Source organism: Falco punctatus (assembly GCF_963210335.1).
Source record: "Falco punctatus genome assembly, chromosome: 7".
Classification (NCBI taxonomy): domain Eukaryota; kingdom Metazoa; phylum Chordata; class Aves; order Falconiformes; family Falconidae; genus Falco; species Falco punctatus.
The window spans coordinates 51854791-51874666 of record NC_137587.1 but is presented as its reverse complement, the minus strand read 5'-3'; the positions used below and the strand labels follow the sequence as shown (position 1 = coordinate 51874666).

At 42.8% G+C, this 19876-nt stretch overlaps 1 protein-coding gene across 5 annotated transcripts in view; it reads right to left on the bottom strand.

Moving 5' to 3' along the window:
- RORA (RAR related orphan receptor A) overlaps nucleotides 1–19876 on the bottom strand; it is a 477306-nt gene that overhangs the window by 34326 nt on the left and 423104 nt on the right. Inside the window, exon 1 of one of the 5 annotated variants that reach the window (XM_080395594.1) lies at nucleotides 564–19876. This exon is cut by the window's right edge and continues 17839 nt beyond it. The exons of the other annotated variants lie outside the window; for them this stretch is intronic. Within the exon in view, the coding sequence (XP_080251720.1) occupies nucleotides 564–585 (22 nt within the window). The 5' untranslated portion in view covers nucleotides 586–19876. The remainder of the gene's footprint in view (nucleotides 1–563) is intronic. 5 annotated transcript variants of the gene reach the window in all.

Genomic DNA, 19876 nt, shown 5'->3' with positions numbered 1-19876 from the left:
GTATGCAGGATCATGAAAGTAACTTAGTTGCTAGCTAAATTACACTAGCATTCATTAAGGAAAGATCTTCTACTAGTTTTTTAGGACAGTGGTAAAAGGGTACTTAGAGAGTCTTAGATGTCTTTTTATACAACATGAAACCCCCGTCATTCCATTCTGCTAAGAGGCTATGAACATTTGTGCTATCCAATTGCAAAATTACATGTCAGTTCAACAGTCTCATTAGGCCATCTACCAGCACAAATCAAATGACACCTACAGTTACTAGATGAAGAAAAACACACCTGGGAAAGGCTAACCGCTTGCAACATAGTGTCAAAATTACTAACAATTTCAACTAAATTCATTAATAAGGTGACAGGCTCCCGAATCCTTAAAGGGACATTAGGTCAGTGAGACTACAGCACCTCAGCTAACTGTGGGTAATGCTGCAATTTCATTCCTTCTACTCATATGCACGTAGCTTTCAGATCAAGCATTAATACTTCCCAATACTACTACTTACTAAGTTGTCTCTGATTAGCAACCCATCACTACCACACATTCTCTGTCACCATACTCACACTTTCCTTTATGCTTACTCATTGGCCAAATCAAGTTCCACTTCAACAGCCCCCCAGAGACAGCAACAGTCAGGTTGGAAGAAGGAATGTGGAATGAACTCAGAAGAGGTAACAGAGCAGGGGGGAACCCAGTAAGGTAAGCGTCCCTCTAAACAAGGTGTCTGTCATGATTCGGCTTTGTCCTGCCATTTTTCCAGGCTGCACAAATTTTATTGAGGGTCTGCCCTCTGCAGAAATTTCAGGATGAATCACTGTGTGTACTGAGAAAAGGGACTTTGCACGATGAAGTTACAGCCAGGCAAACATGGCTGGTGCAGAAGCCACTTCCTCACAAGAGAGCTGCACTTTGATGAAAAACCACCCAAAACCTCAAGTTACTTCTAGAAGAAAACGTTGCAGGGGAAAAAAACCACAGACTAGAAACTCCATCATTCTGAAGTGACTTGCATCTGCATTTTTAAGATATTTTCTTTTTCTTTTTGGCTGTACATGAATTTGATGTCATTAAAAAGGCTTCCTTTGATGCTATATGCCAAGTAGAATCATTAGTTTCTCACAAAGGTGCGCTTTAAATGTCTAGTTTAAATTTTCATTTTCAGATGATTCATCTAAGAGATGAACAATAACAACCAAAACCAACTTCAGAACGCTAAACAGTAAAAAGCCTTTTAGCTGCACTCACTCCTTTATTAACTCCCTCCAACACCTCCTTTCTGGATTCGCATGGCAGCCAACGCCAAGCATGAATTCTGCAACTCCTCCTGCGATACACAGCTACGGGAACAAAACCACAACCAGAGTCCCTCAAACCCCACACAAGAGGTGCATCTGAAGTCTGTATCCTACGTCCTTCTAGCTGGCACAGGGTCGCTTTTTTCTATCCAAGGATGCTTTCTGTTGCCACTGCTGCTACTGTGTATGTGGTGTTTTGTCACAGCTCCTCTCCACCAGTCCTCTTCAGAGGCCATCAGAGGATTAGTGAAACTGAGGGGTGCTCCAGGGGAAGCCACAGCCTCAGCCAATGTAGCTCCAGCTACTCCCCTAGGTTTTGAAAGGGGGAGCACAAAATAGATCAATTATACCTGTGCTTCCTCCACCTAAAAGAAAAATGTCACTGAAATCCAAGAACAATGATTTACATCCCGTATGTGTTTCTTGGTACATATTAAGACACTAGAAAGTACAGACACTACACAGACTTACAGCCTGTTTTGTGATACAGGGTCAAACCTCTGCTGACCAACCAACCATGTTTTTTCCTCTCCAAGAAACATGCTTCTTTCAGCTCGGCCCCATCCCAGAGGGAGCAGCGTTAGCAGTGTTAGCTCCCGCCGGGGAAGGGGACGAGAGGAAGGCTGCAGCACTTAACTGCCTACAGGATACAGCCCGGGTAGTGAAAAACGCGTAGAGTATAGTTTTGCTGTCTCTCTTTCCTAACACCTGTACAACTCTGAACACCCAATTACACCGCTTTGAGGAGACCTACACACTCCCCCCGCCAACCACTTGCCCACGACAACCTGGGTATGTGGCAGGTCCGCTCGCCAGACCCTGCTAGCACTCAGGGCTACAGGAATGGACGCCCACACACCCCGCGCTAGGTACGGCCACACGTGCCTCTGGCTAATGACAATTCTTACCCACCTGCAGCTTTTGCACCAGAGTCTCCCACCACCTCGAACGGGCTTTACAAGGCATTTCTGCCATACTGCAAACTGACACCCTTCCCCTTCCCTCAACCACTGACTGCATCACTTGGGTTTCATGGTGATAGAACTTTTTTTTCTTTGTAATCTTAGTGGGACTTTATTGACTTGCATGAAGTTACACGACAGTCCTTCACATCCGTGATGTGGGCCGGGGCCACCTGGCCGGCCAGGGACTGGAGAGAAGTGGCAGGAGGGTGGCCAGCTCTGCCTCTGCAGTCACGCAAGCATTGCTCTCCTCCCTCAGATGTTCTCTTGTAGAAGGGCACAGGAGGAAAACGCTATGACCTGTCCAGAGATGGAAATTTGATAGGCTCTGGCTTACAACAAAATAAACCCAGCATCAGTCCATCAAACAGTCTCAGAAACATTCCTGCCAGAGAAAGGTTTTTTTCCCCAACATGTTCTTCAAACCATGTACTGCAGTGCTGTCCCCCACCAACCATGCTCACACCATCTCCCCGGACTCCACTCTGTTTCTGTGCTTCTTTAGATCCTCATGATCCTCTCTACACTACACTCAGTGTTTGAAAACCATCTTCATTTTGTGACAAGGATCATGAAAGAAAAAAAAAAAGTAGTTGTCCACAAAGATGTTTCAGAAAATTACAAGCCTGTGAAAAAAAAGGGTCTAGCAAAAGCTCTTCTGTTGCCACAATTAGATTTGGTGTTACAACCTTCATTAAAGGCCTTTCTTTTGCCTACTCATTTCATAGCATGTAATTTCCTGCCTCTCGGTGATTAAACCAACTGAAAGGTAGTAGATAAAGCAAGTTTGCTTGCTGTTTCAAACAGATATAGTAATGCTTTACACTTAAAAAGCTTTCAGAGCATCTTCAGATGCTGATTAACAAACATTGTACATAAAGCCATGTCTGAGGTCAGGCCATGGCAGCAGATATGTGACTGAAACTTACTCCAACAGCTCTATTGCAATGCTGCATGCACAGGATACCTCCATTGCATACATTAAGGCAGCTTATAGTTAAGCTTCACATATTTAAACACTAACGAAGTCTACTTAATGGCAGTCTTCAAAATAACAGTGGCCTCCTAATCTGCTGGAGATAAAGAAGTGCCAAGATTAATGATTACATAAGTGCATCACAGAGCCCAGAAACAATAATCAGCTCTTCTGTTGTTATTTGTGTACAAAGGCTATTAGAGTCATCTGACATTCCAAAATCCAATTTAAAGTTGTTAAACTCCTTTCACGTACTTATTTGAGGTTGGAAAACTGAGAAGCTTGAAAAGGGAAAGGAAGGGTTTGATTTCCTAATTCTTTTCCCCCTTACTGAATTTGCTCTAGGCCAAATCTCTCTCTAACAAATGCAAAAAAATAAGCTTTTAACAATGTGTGGAGTAACCAGTACTGCTGTTGAAGGAATTATACCAATAAACCCCTAACATGCTTAGATAGCAAATTTCAAAAACAATGACTATGAGCAAATGAAGTAACTGTTCCATAGGAAAAGACCCCATTGAGTTGAGGGTGTCACTGCTCTCAGCTGCACAACTGACAGCAGCGGCTGTCTTCAGCAAACCAGCAGGGCGAGCGACCAAAGGTGTTCGGGCACCAGCGCTCATCTCCACCTAGTAATGGACTCGGGCAGAATTTGCTCTCTGGATTCACACAGGCACAGTATGGTTTGCAAGAGACCAGGCCGCCCTTTGCAAAGTAAGGCAAACAACATGTCAGACTGCGGCCTCTCTAAATATCGTAAAATCAATTATTTTTCCATAAGAAATCCTTTAAAATGCAAAACCACCCTTTTCGTTTCTGACAGAAGATTGAAAAGCAAGTTTAGAGACAAAATGAGCAAAATGGTCTTCTCCTGGTTCCTGCGTTGCTCCTTCACATCCAGAGATGGCGCAGAGAAGGGGGCATGCTGACAGGCAGCTCCGTCCCTGCCTTTCCCCTGGCCCTGCCGTGTGCCCCCCAGCCTGCAGGGTGCCCCCCAGCCCTGTGGTACCCCACGGCCCTCGGTGTGCCCCCCGGCTGGCTGCACAGGTGGAGGAGAGGCACGCGGGTCGATGGGCACGCTGCACATGGCGCTGGCCTGCCAGGGCCGCCCGCACTCACGATCCCACCTGCAGCACAAGTCGTGGCAGCCCTGAGGGCAGAACGCTCTGCCCACTGCTGGGCCTTGTGCCAAGGTGGCATCTACTACAGCCACTCCTGGCGGGGGCAAGGGCCGGTCCCAGAGCCACCGGCCTCTGGAGGCCGCGGGGCCCACTCCCCGAGCTTGGTGGTGGCTTTCTCTCCTTGTATCAGGAGAGTGGCGAGGTGACAGCTGTGACTGCAGCTAACGAGGGTAACCACGAGGATACACGTAAAGGCAGGACTGCCACAACCCAGCTTGCGCAGCAGCAGACCCAAGGCAGGCCTCCTCCTTCCCCGCTGTGACATCAGTCGCAAAACAGCCTCAGTTTCTCGTACGGCAGAACAGAACCATTGCAGACTACGTGCAGAAGTTTTTTTCCTTTATGTTTGTGAATTGATTTTTGTAGTGTTCCCCAAGGTAAAGTCAATTAAGTGATAACTGCATCTGTGCAGAGTATTCAAAATGCTAATAACCCCCACCCAGATAAGTCTTCAACTTTGCCTGCTTATTTATCTCCAGCTCTTAGAAATGATTGCCATGAATGCTCCAGTGCCTTCACCCATTATCATTGCAATCCTGCTTCTTCCTAACAAAGAGGCTAAAAGTGCCACACGTAGAGATGTACAGCTCTGACCACACTGGGGAGTAAAATGATGCAAGTGAAGAAGCATCAACAGACATACTGCAGTGTAGCTATTGGTGTATTTCGCTGCTCTCAAAGTTCATTCAGCTTTTCATCTAACCTATAGAGGTAAGAAAATCTGCTATGCCGTCAGAGGCTCACATACTCTAAAAAGTAACAGCAGTTTGCATCATCAATTATCTAACATGATTTACCACTCCAGGAAAAGAAAAGCTATCACATTTAGTGTGGTGCCATTTGGCCATCAGACTCTAAAACTTTAATGTTTGTTACCTTTGCAGTGGAAATAACGCAATGCTGCTCACAGGCACTCGGCTCTGCGATGGCTTCGTTACCTCAACACGGGATGACACACACTACGGAACTCTCTGGCCACATGCATTCAATGTGTCCCCATGTTTTTAAGTTAAAAAACCCCCACACCGAAGCTGAAAAACCCAGTACTGAAAACAAAGGAACTCGGTGATGTGCTGACTTACCATCAACATCTATATGAATGCCTTAATGCTTAATTACTTTTGTTTGTAGAAACCACAAGATCGCAAAATGGCCACCAGAAAAACCCAAACAGAGAACGCCTACACCTTCTTCAAACTAGTCTGACAGCACAATAAGAAGACAATCCTGTGTCCCACAGAACCAGGCAGAGTACACACATTGGGTAGAATACGAGTACAAACAGATTACAGAATAAAATGATTGAGTCAACTATTGCTAAAGTGTTTGACAGATTAAAAGGAAAACCCCAACTTGCCTCACATGGTTAACACTAGGTTCCAAAGGCCAAACCATCCGAAAAGGTGGAAGCTGGCAAGCAGTGAACATATTGGATTTGTGTTTCCTCAAATAAAGGAGGCTTGATAAAAGTCAGAAGAAAATAATAGAAACAGCACCTGTATTGTTGCAATCCAAAGACAATCTAAACCATTTAATGAGCTAAGCTTCATCACTTTGTCAAGACAAGAAAACAACCTTGTAACCAGAGCTAAATGAAGCCATACAATAACTTATGAGAATGACGAAGGTAACCTCTCAACCCTTTTAAGACAGCCTTTACCTATCATTCGTGCTGACGGCTCTTTCTACGCTTGTGTTCCACATGCATCAGAAAACAGACAGGAACGAGCACCAGGCAACTCCCAATCCGTACAGTTTTAACACTGTACTATTTTAAAAGACTCACACACAGAGGCAGTTACTATACTGTCCTTGACGAAGACCCAGGACTTTTAACTAGCACTCTCCCATTCCTACTCTCTGAAGAATACTTGCAGCATAACTTTGATTATCCAAAGCTCCCAGGGGACAACTGGAAGCAGAGGTAAGCGGGGGAGCAGCCAGAGGTCTTCTGAGAATAACGGAAGCGAAAGGAGAGGAAACAAACTCCACAAAGAACTGTTGGCTCAGCTCAGCCCTAAAGTTTCCCTATTCCTGAATGGAGCATTCATTAAGCAAAATAAGCTTCTCTAAGCAAGCATTCCAAATGATTGTAAAAACCATTTGACAAAGTGAAGAATTATCGTTCGTTTTGGTACTCGACTCTTGAGAGAGAGTGACAGCTGTTGTTCTTACTGTAGCAATTTATTAACCAGTGGTACAGCTGTAACAACGCTCCTGGTAGTGTCTCAATGGTTAACAAACACCCAGATTCTTTCCAAATCTGTGTTTCCCAAAGTATTATTTGGAAAAAATTGCTGGAAAAAGTTCCAAACTGAAAAAAAAAATACAAACGGATACATCACAAGCCTTAACATCGGGGCAGAACATCCACGTATAGGAAATCTGTTTGGGGATCTGTGGGTGCTTTACACAGAAAGTACAAGTTTTTATTTATATTATTGCAGCACAAGTTAATGCCAATTAAGTAGGAGAGTCACTTTGGATTTAGCACAGAACCTGGCCCAGGGCACTGGCACACAGAACAGAAATAAATACTAATCATGCTTGCTCACACTGAGAGGATTAGACAACTACAGACGTAGGAAATTAAAACCACAACAGGATGACCCCATGCTCATGATTTCCCTGTTGTACCAGATCAGTCAATATGAATAATCGACAACATAAATTGAAATCCTCAGATAAAAATAATGGTTTTACCGCTTTATTTCTCTTCACTTGCACATAAATTGAGTTGGCTATCTCTGACAATGCCATGGTTTAATATTCTAAACACACTATCTCCTTTAACAATGACTGGAATAGAAACAAGCTGCTGAGCCAGATCCTCAAGGAGTGAAAATCAACATTGCTACACAGACTTCAGTGGAAGCACATTGATCTCCACCAGCTAAAGCTTTGGGCCCTAGTGGGCAATTAGGTTTCTATTATATGCTAATTTAAATAATGTACCACAGAACATTTGCTGTACAATAAAGCAAGCCTACATTCTTCTGTGGAGAAGGACAAGCATTTGCTGTGCCATGATGAGTTATGGATTCTGGTTTCAAACAGCAGGATGAAGTTTCGGTATGAACTACTACTCATAATAACATTTTAAAACCTGCAATTACTCATACTATACTACTTTAGGAAGCCTGTAATTATTTGGTAAGTTCTTACCAATGTCTAGTCTAGATCGTAATTGCTAACACTGCCTCCTTCACAAAGGGACTAGTGACTATGTTAAAATCTGGGTTTTGTTAGGTTCCTACTACACACAGTGGCTGTGCTGTAATGTTACGATCTGTATTCAGTGGAGGAGGAAAACCAAACTGATTTACGTACCAACCCTGAGCCTTTGAGCAAGGCATAACCAAAGAAAACAACAATCCCACACATGTTTCTTTTGAGGCTTCTGAGATGGCCGTGTCGGAACAGGGACTGTGGCCGCAGCTGACACAGGCCAGAGATTTTTCTCAACAGAAGCTGGTGGTGCTGAGGACCACCTGCAGCACCCTCACACACTCATGCTCCAGCCCGAAGACAAAAAAAGCAGAAAGTGGGGGGACAGGGTTCAGCCACAAAGATGGCAAAAAAGATTTTTCCAGGTGGTCATAGGGCAGTTCAGGTGAAAAAACACCATCCCCACGTAAAAAACGTTAACGGCAGTCCTTAAAAAAATGTTTTGTTCTTTTCTGCAGCAATTTCTTAAGTACAAGAACTCCTTCTCGCAGTCTGCTTTTAAATACCATTGGCACCCTTCTTCCTGTCTTAGTCATCAACAGCCACGCTGCTAGCACGCCAAGGTCCCTGCTTAAAAGTTTTTTGGACTTCTGATGCTGTCAGGATGAGGGCACCATTCCACACTTGCAGGTTCTCCTGCGCTGCAGTCCTTCAAGCAGAACGGCAGGATTCAGTACACAGGCCATTCTGAAAGCTCCCCCAGCACAGCCAGGCGGCAGCTCTCCAAACGCCACTTCTGAGCGCGGGATCCACAAAACAGCGGGATCTCCCCACGTGTGACCCTCGCATGTGAAAGTCACAGCGGATGGCTCCCGGAGGTAATACTCCAGCTAACGACTAAAAACACGCATGCAATTCCAGTTTGTCTTCTTTTCTCAAGGCAAAAAGGTGATCAATGTGGGCTCACGCAGGCTGGTGTGGTGCAAGGTGAGATGTGCCATTAAGCTGTAACACTGGAATTAGGCGATTCCTTTTATAAACGGACTTACCCTGGTAACAGTGCTTTTCTCCGGTTGCATTTGTAACCCCTCAGAAATAGTTTAATTTCAAACAGAAAAAGTTTATATAGAGTCAGGCGTTTTTAATGATAGGCACACAAGGAAAACTAGCCATGCAAGGAAGGTCTAAACCGCCACCACTGTAAGAGCTCATCCAAAGCTGCCCCTGCACTCGACTTCTCGGCTGCCCCGCCACCATGCTCTGGGTAGGCTCTACAGACACGAGGGAAAGTCAAAGCACGTGATCTGCACTTGAAAGAAAGAAGAAACTAGAACTGACTTTGGTTAAAGTTTTGATGAACTCGACCCCACCAACGCCACCAGCGTTTTTGCCCGCAGCAACCAGCCACCGAACAGCGCTGGCCTCCCCTCCCTCTGCCCCTTCTCCTGCTGCCCCTACCAGCTGCACTGCCGGCGCCAAATGAGGGAGCGACTCAGGTTGGAACTGTTCCTGGGGGATTAACTTTAACCTGAATCAGTTCCCTGAGTTAATTCCTCACGTGACTGCCGAGATGCTGCTTGTGCTCACATGAGAGAGGGGTGCACTCGTCTGGCAATGCCAGCTTATGGGAGGCCAAAGACTTGCAGCACTGAACCGTTGGTTTGCTAAATCGGTAAAAGGCGATCTGGGGTAGCAGGCAGGAGGACAAGGAACACAGGGCTGGTTTTCCAAGAAACAGAATAGTTTATGAATAAGTCATTGGTTTCTATGTGCAGTCTTGCTGTGAAACTTTAAGCAAGTCACTTATTTGATGTGTCAATTCCTCAGCTGTGAAACGAGGACAACACTTTCTTACATCACCAAAGTGTCGTAAGTTGAAAATTAATGACTGAGGTACTTGGACACTCTGGTGCTGAGGGCCAACTTAGTATGTAGCTACAAGAGCTCAGTGATTAGTGACAGGGAGGGGCTAAGGAATCAACGTATTATTTTTGGTGGACTATTTCCTTAGAGGATAAATGAGAGTAACTGCTACTTACTTGATTGCAATGAATTGAAAGAGCTCTCTGTAGCTCCCTCGTGGGTGGACACCTGAACAATTAAATAGCTATGACCTAATTTTAGTCAGAAACCTTATGTCACAAGGAATTTACAGGGAGGTGTCTTCTGTATGTGCAAAAATAATTGCACTGTGGAAGGATAATTGACCAATGTGTTAATTTAGCTGCACAACATTTAAAGATAGACTGTATCCCATTCTCCTTCCTCATATTCCCAATTCCAAAACTTCTGACCGTAAGAGATATATCTGCATGATGCAAAATACCATAGCATTATGACTGAAAGAAATGTGAACACATTGCTTCCAGCGTCAGAATGCTGGGGTCAGGTTAAAGAAAACTTTCCAGAAACAGAAACATAAGGCTGGCAGGTAATGTTACAACCAAATCTCACTTTCTGTGTGACAGAAATGATGGAGTACCACCCAGCAGGTTTCGTATGATGCCCGTACACACCAGTGACACTGGAAGGCACTTCTTTTTAAAGTGTCATTATTATGCACATAGAGCCATCAAGCGATAGAAAATGCACCCCAATTTTACAAGAAGTTGCTCCAACAGGTTGTTTTCCTTACAGCTAAAACCTGTCCTTTCCTTCTAGCCTGAATTTTCCTGCCTTCTTTCAGAGGAAGATGGGAAACATTTCTTCCTCTCAGGCTAATGCAGGATTGCTACTAAGGGATTGAGAAAGTTGGACTCCAAGTCCCTGTGCAGTCACAAGGATTGTGCGTGGGAGCCAGGGCCAGCCACGTAACCGTCACAGAGTTATGCAGGCACTGAGCTTCTGTAGGATGTGTAGGTCTCACTGCAAACACCAGGAGTTAAATGATTAAATAGCTTAATGGAGCTGGGCACGTGTGTTTCTGTAATTCAGTTCATATCTGTAGAACATTAGGATTCTGGAGGCTCCTATCTGTGAAGATCTACAACACCATATTGTGTTTCGATACATCAATAGGAATAAAAGCCAAGTAAATACTAAAATAGCTAAATAGCGTTTCAAGTCTTATTGAGCTTATGAAGTCTCAAGAGCTTATTATGTCCTTGCTAGATTAAATAGTACATATTAAAAAAATAATAAGGAAAATAAGAATTTGCCAAAAAAAGCTTGAAAGTTAAAATACCAAACTCAGGATTTTAGCTTCTGCCTATAATTTTGAGACATCGGGCTGACAATGCTAAAAATCCCCAGAAAGGGATAAGACTGAAATTCCCTTTCCTCGGTCCTCTGGCCAGGGGATCAACCTTAAATAATCACGATTACAAAGTTGTATCAGTGGGTTTAAAAAAAAAAAAAAACAAACAAAAAACCAAAGTGGCAGGAGAAAGTGAAAATCCTGTACGATCTGGATTTGCACTGCAGCCCACCGATACAAGGCAGGCTGGAATCTCTGCAGCCAGTCTGGCAGATTGCAGTTAACTGCTAGGAATGCACAAGCATTAGTGGCTTTCCAAATCAGATCCTTCCAGTTTTATGGGCAGACAGTTAAGCACCCTGTAAATTGTACCCAAGACTCAAATCCTCAGTGTTGCATCTGCTTTTGTTCAACTTTTTATTTTCTGAAGTCTTGTGGTTAGGCAATGAAATGTGGATCTGCTGATTCCTGGCTATGACACAGGCTTCTTGTGTGGCCCAAGCCAAGTCTCTTAAGCTATACTTCAGTCCCCTGCTTGTGAAACAGGTAAAACACATCCTTCAGTGATGTTTTATGCATAAATTAACTTGTGGAAGCCGGTTTTTCAAAGAGTTCACTAATTAACATTATAGACAACCCTATAGATATAGAGATTGTCAGAGGGCTCTGTCTGGCAACCCTAGCCCAGGGAAAGAGCACATTCCAGAACTGATGATAGAATCTGCATACAATTCCAGAAAACCAAGTTTACTGAATTTCACAAAGTTATTTTTTAAGAATGTGTACTTCTTGGTAACATACCTTAAAGATTTCATACGGTGTAGGGCATCTCCTACACTTAGTTTTATTTGGAATGAAATGCCACCATCAGTTTTCAGCACCACTTATACATGTTATCTCGGCAAAATGTTACTGGAGAAATTCTGAAACATTTAGTGACTTTGGAACAAAGACTTTATCATTGGACACCCTGTTCTCCACAAATATACACTTACATGCTGCTGGAAAATGCAAAGACAGTTCTACAAAACCCATGTTTGTTGGCATGTATTTTCAGATGTAATCACAACAGGGTAGATAATAGGTTTTTCTTGTGTTTATACAGGGCCTAGTATTTGGTTTGTGCTTAGAATGCGGACAAAATTCCACAAACAATTTCATTTTCTAGTTTTCATAAACCAGTATAATATCTAAGCACAAAACAAATTAAATAAAGCGCAGTTCGCATACTAGGATGCCCAGAGATTAACTAGAAAGAGGCCCGACATTACTAATCCTTGTTCTGCCTACACTGACAAAAGAGGCTAAAACAAGCAGAGACTAGAACACAAAGCTTTTTTAATTTTTTTTTTTACCCTATTTTCTTTAAATGGTATAGGATACAACTTGATAGATCTATAGTCTTCACTATCACATAATTTACTTAACCTGAAAGTATCAAACCTTTTAACCTCACCTCATTCTCAAACTTGTATCAATTCAATATTGAAAGACACAAACAAAATTATGTTTTTACTAGGTCTACAATTACAGTTTTCAGGAGCCACTGAAAAGTGACTGTAGAAGCAGAATCTGAAAATATGCTTTCAAACAAAAGCTGAACTTCTGTTTCTAGTTTTCTTTCAAATGTAGCAGCTTACCGATTACAGGAACTAAATAATAATTTCTGCCTTTGATTTTAAGACCATAATCCAGTACTGGAAAATGGATTTGCCATTGGTGCACAGCGCCAGTGAATTCACTTGCTTCATTTCAAAAGTAACAACCTTACCATCTCACTACAAGGCAAATATTTGAACAGTAAGACCAGCTGATGTCAATCCTCAGAACACAGGTAACAAACTATAATTTTTGAGTTTCTCAGTCAAAGCTCAGGTGAACTTCATCTTTATTTGTCTTGTGCTTGCTCACAGGTGATGTAATTAATCCATCAAAAGCTCTGTTGCAACATTAATGACATTCAGAATCATCATGCACAAAAATTGTTATTAAGTTTATATAAAAAAATAAGTTGCCTATGATTTCATGACCAACTAATCAACACCATTACTTTTCTAAAACATATATTCAACTCCACATCGCGCAGAGTGTTACATAAGGGAGGAGAGCCTGTCGCTCCCTCCCAGAGCAGGCAATACGGAGCTAAAACGTGACCAGGGCTTCCCCTCGTGCCTCCACACAGTCCTGCAGCTGGGCCTTTGCCACCACTGTGCTTCTGTTGAGTTCCAGCCTGCCTACCTCTTGGTGCCATCAAGCGTACTTCATCATCTTCAAGCAGAAAAGCACGTGTGATTCTAGAGGGAATACAACCATCGCAACCACTGCAACTTTTAAGTATTTGGAACCCCTTTTCTGTGCCGGGGTGAGGAGAAGCACTCCTAGCCGTCAGAAACCAGACACGCTACTGCTGAATTATAGACTGTCCATTTCTGGAGTACACACTGCTGGTGCACTAAAGCAGTGTTCTGCTAGTGACGGTGCTGCTCCGAATTCTCCCAGTAAGACAACAATACTAACCTTTCAAACCGTTCTGCTACTCTGCGCTTGTCTCAGTGAGCTTAACAGGGAAATTTTTGACCAATATACTTTTACCTTGCAAGTGGAGGCAGCAGCAAAGAGCCAAATACCTATTCCAGGCAGAACCTACAGTGACAATCCAGAGTAACAGGGCAGACAGATCTCTTACATGTGACTGCCTGAGCGAGATGAGTTGGAAAACAAGCATTACCAAACTGGGCTGTAATTTTAATCTTTGCCCTTAAAATTTAAAGTCTTCCCAAAACCGAAGAGAGCAGTTTAATGGAGCCTATGCAAACAAAGGATTACTAGCCCCTTATCTGATGGCACTGATCCTCCGAAATTAGGTGTTACTCAGGAAGAGCAGTGGGAAGGTACAGGGCTTGCCACTCCTAGGTGGTACCCATCTTAAATACGTTCCCACGGTTTTTCACATTGCCAGAGAGGAAAAATAAACTGAGCAAGGCCAGCAGTGGTTCTCTGAGAAAGCTGTGAAAAAGCAGTTGCCGCTCCTACTATGGGGTGCAGTGGGGACACGACCCTCCCCTTCCCACCAGCCTCCACCCAGCCCTAATACCCGAGCAAGCCGTGGTGGCTCTGCAGTAGGAGGGTGCCAGGCTGGGAGGGGGAAGGCTGACGGCAGCTCTCCCAAAGAGGTAGGAACGATCAAGGAATAAGCAATGACTCACACTATATGATTTATTGCTGGGCACGGTTCCCAAATGTGTTAATAAAGTTGCAGCCAAACAAATGCACATCCCTTAGGTCTTGTCTCTGTTCCAGCACAGCCAAGACAATTGAGTATTATTTTCAAGTAAACCAAGGATGAGATTCTAGACAATATTCCTACCACAATTAATATTTATATTTCACCGTTCTACTTCACAACATTGCCAACCCTTGAGTATTTAATAATAATTAAAAGAACAAAACAAGAAAGAAGAAAGCATACATACAGACACAGAAAACTAAGATTTTTAACAAATAAGTCAGAGCCACTCTATCTGGGTTTTAGCTTATCTTTGGTAATTTCAGGTGGTGTAAAAGAGAACAAAGAAGCGCTCCATAATCACCACATTCAAGTGAAGCAGGGTGCCAACAGAAAACCAATTAACTGTCAGGTGGTAAATGGCTTCAGTAGTTCATGGCAAAGCTCTTCTTGGAGGTCTTCTGGAAATGGAGAGAGGCCAAAGAATTGTTTGCATTGAAATGTTTACTTGATTAGCAGCAAAGCTCTAGGGAAGTAGCGATGAAGCATAAAGACCTGTGACAGGTTTCTGTAAGCAGCCTGCTCAGGTTTCACGTACCAGCTAGTGACAAAGAAACACATTTCCATATAGTGTGATCACTGTGCAAGCAGATGCTCCTTTTAGCTTTAATTAGCATTGAAAGAAAAGCTATATTCACACTTCTGATACAGCTTTGAATCATGAGAGACATGATAGCAAAAGACGAACTGCCTGATTGAATATGCATTTCGCAGGGCAGTTCTGTGAGGAAGAGAACTGATGAAGCTGTTAGAAGGCCAAGGATGTACACCGGAGCAATGCAATTTATAGGATATCCTTTCTCTAGGATCACCCACAGGTAGTTTCTGAATCAAGTCTGGAGATCCCTTTGCTTCAGAAACTAGATAAGCCATGAGTTACATGCACGAAATCACAAAATATTTCCAAGCTATATCCATGAGTAAACCCAGCAGGAATATTTCTAAATGATAGCTGAGAACCAGCTATATCCATCTGTTTCCAAAAGCCAGAGCTGGGCAAAGGGAGAGGGGAGGGCAGGAGATGGAAGCTATAAAGTGCACAATTTACAAAAAAAAGCATTTTTCAGTATGAATTATGCTTTGCATGGATGAATGGAAAATACAAGGGATCACATGTCAGCAGTCTGTCAAAAAACTGCAAAAAATTCATGAAAGTTGGAAATGTCTTTCAAAACTGTTCAAGTCATTCACAATCAATTGATTTATCTGGTAGATTTTATTCGATGAAGTGACTTTATTGCCCACTACCCACCCATGGGGACTCGCCCACCACAACTTCCATTCACCCTTACAGGAAGAGTTAGGTAGTGACTATAAAGGTACACCTTACTACGTACAGTCCAGGTCACCCATGCTCCTAGCACATGGAGCTCAAAAATTATTCTCTCACTCTTTTTGAATTCCTATTTTTGTGTTCTATAATGTACATAATATTACTACAGTCGCACATGTATGTAACACAATAAGTATACCTACATTGGGGGTGAATGCTCAAATTTATCTGTATTTTGGTCACGGGCTGTGTGATCAAAAAAGTTTAGACACTACTGTTCTAAGCAACCCAATATGCAAGAAATAATGAGGCTACCTGTGTTAACGAGTGTACACCAGCGTTAGGTTCTCCTCTTGAAAATAAAGTTAGCAGTTTGGAAACCGACTTAAATAAAAGGGAAGGACAGATAGCTTGTTCATTGCTGTTACTACAGTAGAGCTGAAGAAGCATAGCTCCACACAGGATGAGAACCTCACACACACACAAAACAGTATGTATAAATGCAGATAAAAAGATGGTCCCTGTTTCAAGGATCTTTAATGGAAATACAAAATTGTATGTTCTTTTGTGTTTTCCTTGCTCCCTACTATTCAGTTCCAAAACTCGCTGACCAGTTCACTGTCGTCCTGGTTTTGTACACCTTATATGTCATCTAGGTGACAACTGCTGTGTTTCGTAAAACAGCTTGTTGAAGAGTGATTGCATACAGCTTTCTTGCTTCATGCTAGTTTATTTTAATAGACTCAAATTTACTAGGTAATCTACGAGCAAGGCAGAGGTTTCATTGACACCCCCCCTAAAATCTAAGCTGTGGTTGATTTGTTATTAATCACACTGGTAACCAGAACCACTTGTGTATGTTTAGGAAGCTCATGATATTAAATCAAATGTTTTAGATAGTGCAGCAGCTTGGCACAGCAATTCCACATATCTTTCCTCCAGCACTGTGAACCTGAGAGCAGCAGTTTCTGTCCAAGTAAAACAAGAAACAAAACAAGTTTCCTGAGTGTACCAACAGTGTCTGCTGGTGTCCCTGGCACAGACTGCCAAAAGGTGGTAATAAACTCCAAAATGTTTTGGGGGTGGGCGACATGGCTTTAGAGACCAGACATGAATCTCAGTAGATGGAAAGACAATTAAAGTTGGCCTGGAGAGATGGTTTCTTCCAGTTGTCACGACCCTCTGGCACGCTTGGAACTATTCCAGAAGGCTACTAAAGGAACAAAGATCTCTTGAAGAACTGAGTGTGCAGTGTTAGAAAGGTAAAGCACAGAGGTGTCCTAGAGGGCCCTATCTTTCATTCTTTCATGATGATCTGAAACAGCTGGCTATAAAGGGCCTAAAATGTACAGTTGTGTTGTTACGCTTCACTACACTGATAAAGAGATTAAATAAGGCACTGGCAGTTTGCTTTCAAAACAGGGTGAAAGAAGAACACAAGAAAGTGAATTAGAGATGAAGAATGTTAACATGAAGGAGCAGAAATGAAAGCAATGAAATGAAAGAAATGAGAAACTAGACAGCAAAGGAAAGAGGATCAGGCAATTACACAGCACTTCAGCAAGATGACAGTTCTGCATGCAGCCTATGCGATCCAAGGGTGACGTGAATTCCAAGCAGGAAAATTCTTACATCCAACTAAATGGAAGAGCCAAAATGGAATGATAAAAGATGGAAATGGCATAAGTACCATGCTCCAATCTAAAAATACATACACTACTTATTTCCCAAACTGTCTTTGGGAAACCGCAATCACTAATACTTAGTTTTATTATTTTCTCTCTCAAACTCCTGAAAAGAACAAACCGGAATCCTATTAATAAAGTGTAATGAGCAAGCTCACAAAAATGGCATTAAAATCCACTGTGTTTTCATTGCATCTAGATTTTAGTTTCAGTGATCAGTCAGCGCTTTATAAGCTTCACACAATATATTTAAGAAGTCAAAGCTGTAACATATCTTTCTTACATTAAGTTGTTTGAATGTAGCAAACCAATTATTCAATTGAACATACTTCAGAAGAAATTCACGTTGAAAATTTACCAATCTGACAAGAGTTAATGGATTTACTATCAAAAAACAAGGGAGTCTTTTTCTGCACAAACTAGTAGGCTCACTGCATGGCCAGATCTTATTGCAAAGCCAAAGACCTTAACATGATAAAAGCAAAAAGCATCAAGTGTGTTAATGCCTGTTCAAAATGAATTGTCTTTTCAGTATAGCAACGTATTATCTAGTTTCTGTTCATACTAATTAAAAAAACCCCACAACTACCAACCCAAGAAACTACTCACTTTTCATAGCTTAAGAGGCCCCAAAAGCTATTCACAAAACAATTCTGTTGTCACTTTTATATAGGGTTAGTTGATGCCTCTCCCCCTCTTTTTTCCAATGAGCTAAATATAATTAATGACTTGAAAATGGAATTAGTTCAACGGTATTTGGCTGAAAGCATTTATTTATATGAATCCAGTTATAAATCATAACTCAAAGGCATACTGTAAAGAAATTTACTTCACTGAAAATTTAAATAGCAGCCTTCTATATAAAAGTGGTATTAGAGCTTAGACATTAGTACAGTCAACAAATTCTGATTTTAACAAGCTTAGATAAACATATAAATTTTAGCTTAGTGAGTCTGCTTCGGCTGTCAATACTCTGAAATAGACACAAGCTTTAACAAACCTTTAATTCAAAAGCCCATTATTGTACCAACTGAAATAGAAAGATTCGAGTATCAAAGAGGAGTTCTTCCCCGCTGTCACGGCATTACTCTTCTAAGACACCAACTGATCTACAGCCCTTGAAAGAAAACAACTCGCTTCCCTCTCCTGGATAAAAGTCAGCGCAGTTTTTTTTCATCCATCACAGTGTAACAGCATCGAAATACACCCTCTGCATCAGCTTAAAACAAAGAATAAAACCTGCAAACCACAAAGCCATTATGTGACACATCAATTTACTTTGACAGATTCACTACAGAAAAAAAAATGTTTTCATTGAAAAAAAACTAAATGAAGATTTGTTTAAAGCGGTCGGTAAGAAACGTGAGGAAAACAAAGCGAGAATTCATACAGATTTACCTCTCGCTACCGTTATTCTGAGGTGCTCTTCAGCTTCATCAAGACAAGATGGATAGCTTCCCGAATCCAGCAAGCGAGACACCACATCCCTCCCCACCCCACCCCCCCCAGGCGCCAAGCCCCCTGCCCCGGCACAGGCACCACGGTCCCCGGCAGTGCCAGCGGGACGGTGCTCCAGCGCTGCCCTGCACCGGGAAGCGGCGGCTCGGGCACAGCCTGCCCAGAGGCAGGGAAAGCCCAGGACCGAGCAGAGGGCTGCCACCGGTTTAACTTTTGACAGATTTAAGCCCTTTGCCAGCTTAGTATCAGATGGTTTGGAAAGGACGCGAGAGGCGTGCTGTGACTGTCACGGGCTGTTCAGGAGCCTGAAGGGCGCCCGGTGAGACGCCCCGTGCCCGCTGCCTCGGGGTGGGTTCCAGCCCGCTCTGCTCCTTTTACCTCCTGCCATGAAGCCTGCTCCTGCCGGCTGCGTCATGGGCAGGGCTTCCCCAAGACATCCACAGTGCACGGCCGCCTGGCATGGCTCTGTGTCAGGTGGCAGCAGGACATCTGTCCAGAGCATCAGAATGGAGACTCAGCTTCTAAACTGCAAGTTGTTTTTCTCATCTAAGACTGTTTATGCAATGTCCTGCGATTTAATAAATTGCCAGAGTAACTGCTGGTTACTTCAAAACTAACAATATTCACAACATTTAGCAGCATCTGCTAAATTGTGTAACAAAATTAGTTTACCCTCTCTGACATTAAAACCATTTACTGTTAATAAACAATGCCTTCAAATATTTAGGTGGGTTCTTTAATTCAACCAAACAATGTATTTGGAACTACTGTGATGGCATCAGCAGACAGGCAAACATATACGTGCTTATTTTCATTCCTTCAGTGCTACAGGTATTCTCACTTGAAGAATACAGTCCCTCGTGTGTTCTACTGCTATACACTGAATGCCACCACAGCGTTCACACTCAACTGTCTTGTGGGTGGAAATGCCTTTTGTTCTTCCAGGCCACGATTAAATTCTCTTTGGTTAGGTTGTCCCAATACCTGATGTCACTATGAAAGAGTATCATTCTCAGGAGTAGTAATAGGCACAGCTTCGCTAAGACCTTATTTCCTTACTGGCTCATATTAAAGGAGGGAACAGTTCTCCTGCAAGGTTATCAGAGAGAGAAAGCAGCTCAGCCTGCCTGCGCCTGCTTACAGGCACCGCTTGCACGTGTGATGCACACAAGCAACTCGGCTAACATGAAGAGAAATACCAACAGGCTCCACTGCACCAACCTTACGGCCACTTGCTATGAACCAGGCTACAGGACAGCTTCCTCCTTCAGATGGTCTCTGCGACAACAAACAAGTTTTAAGAAGAAATGTAAAAGCCTAACAGTGGGTTTGGAATCATTTCTCAATTTCTACTAATATGATTTATGAGCATTCAGATTGCTTGGGACACGACATT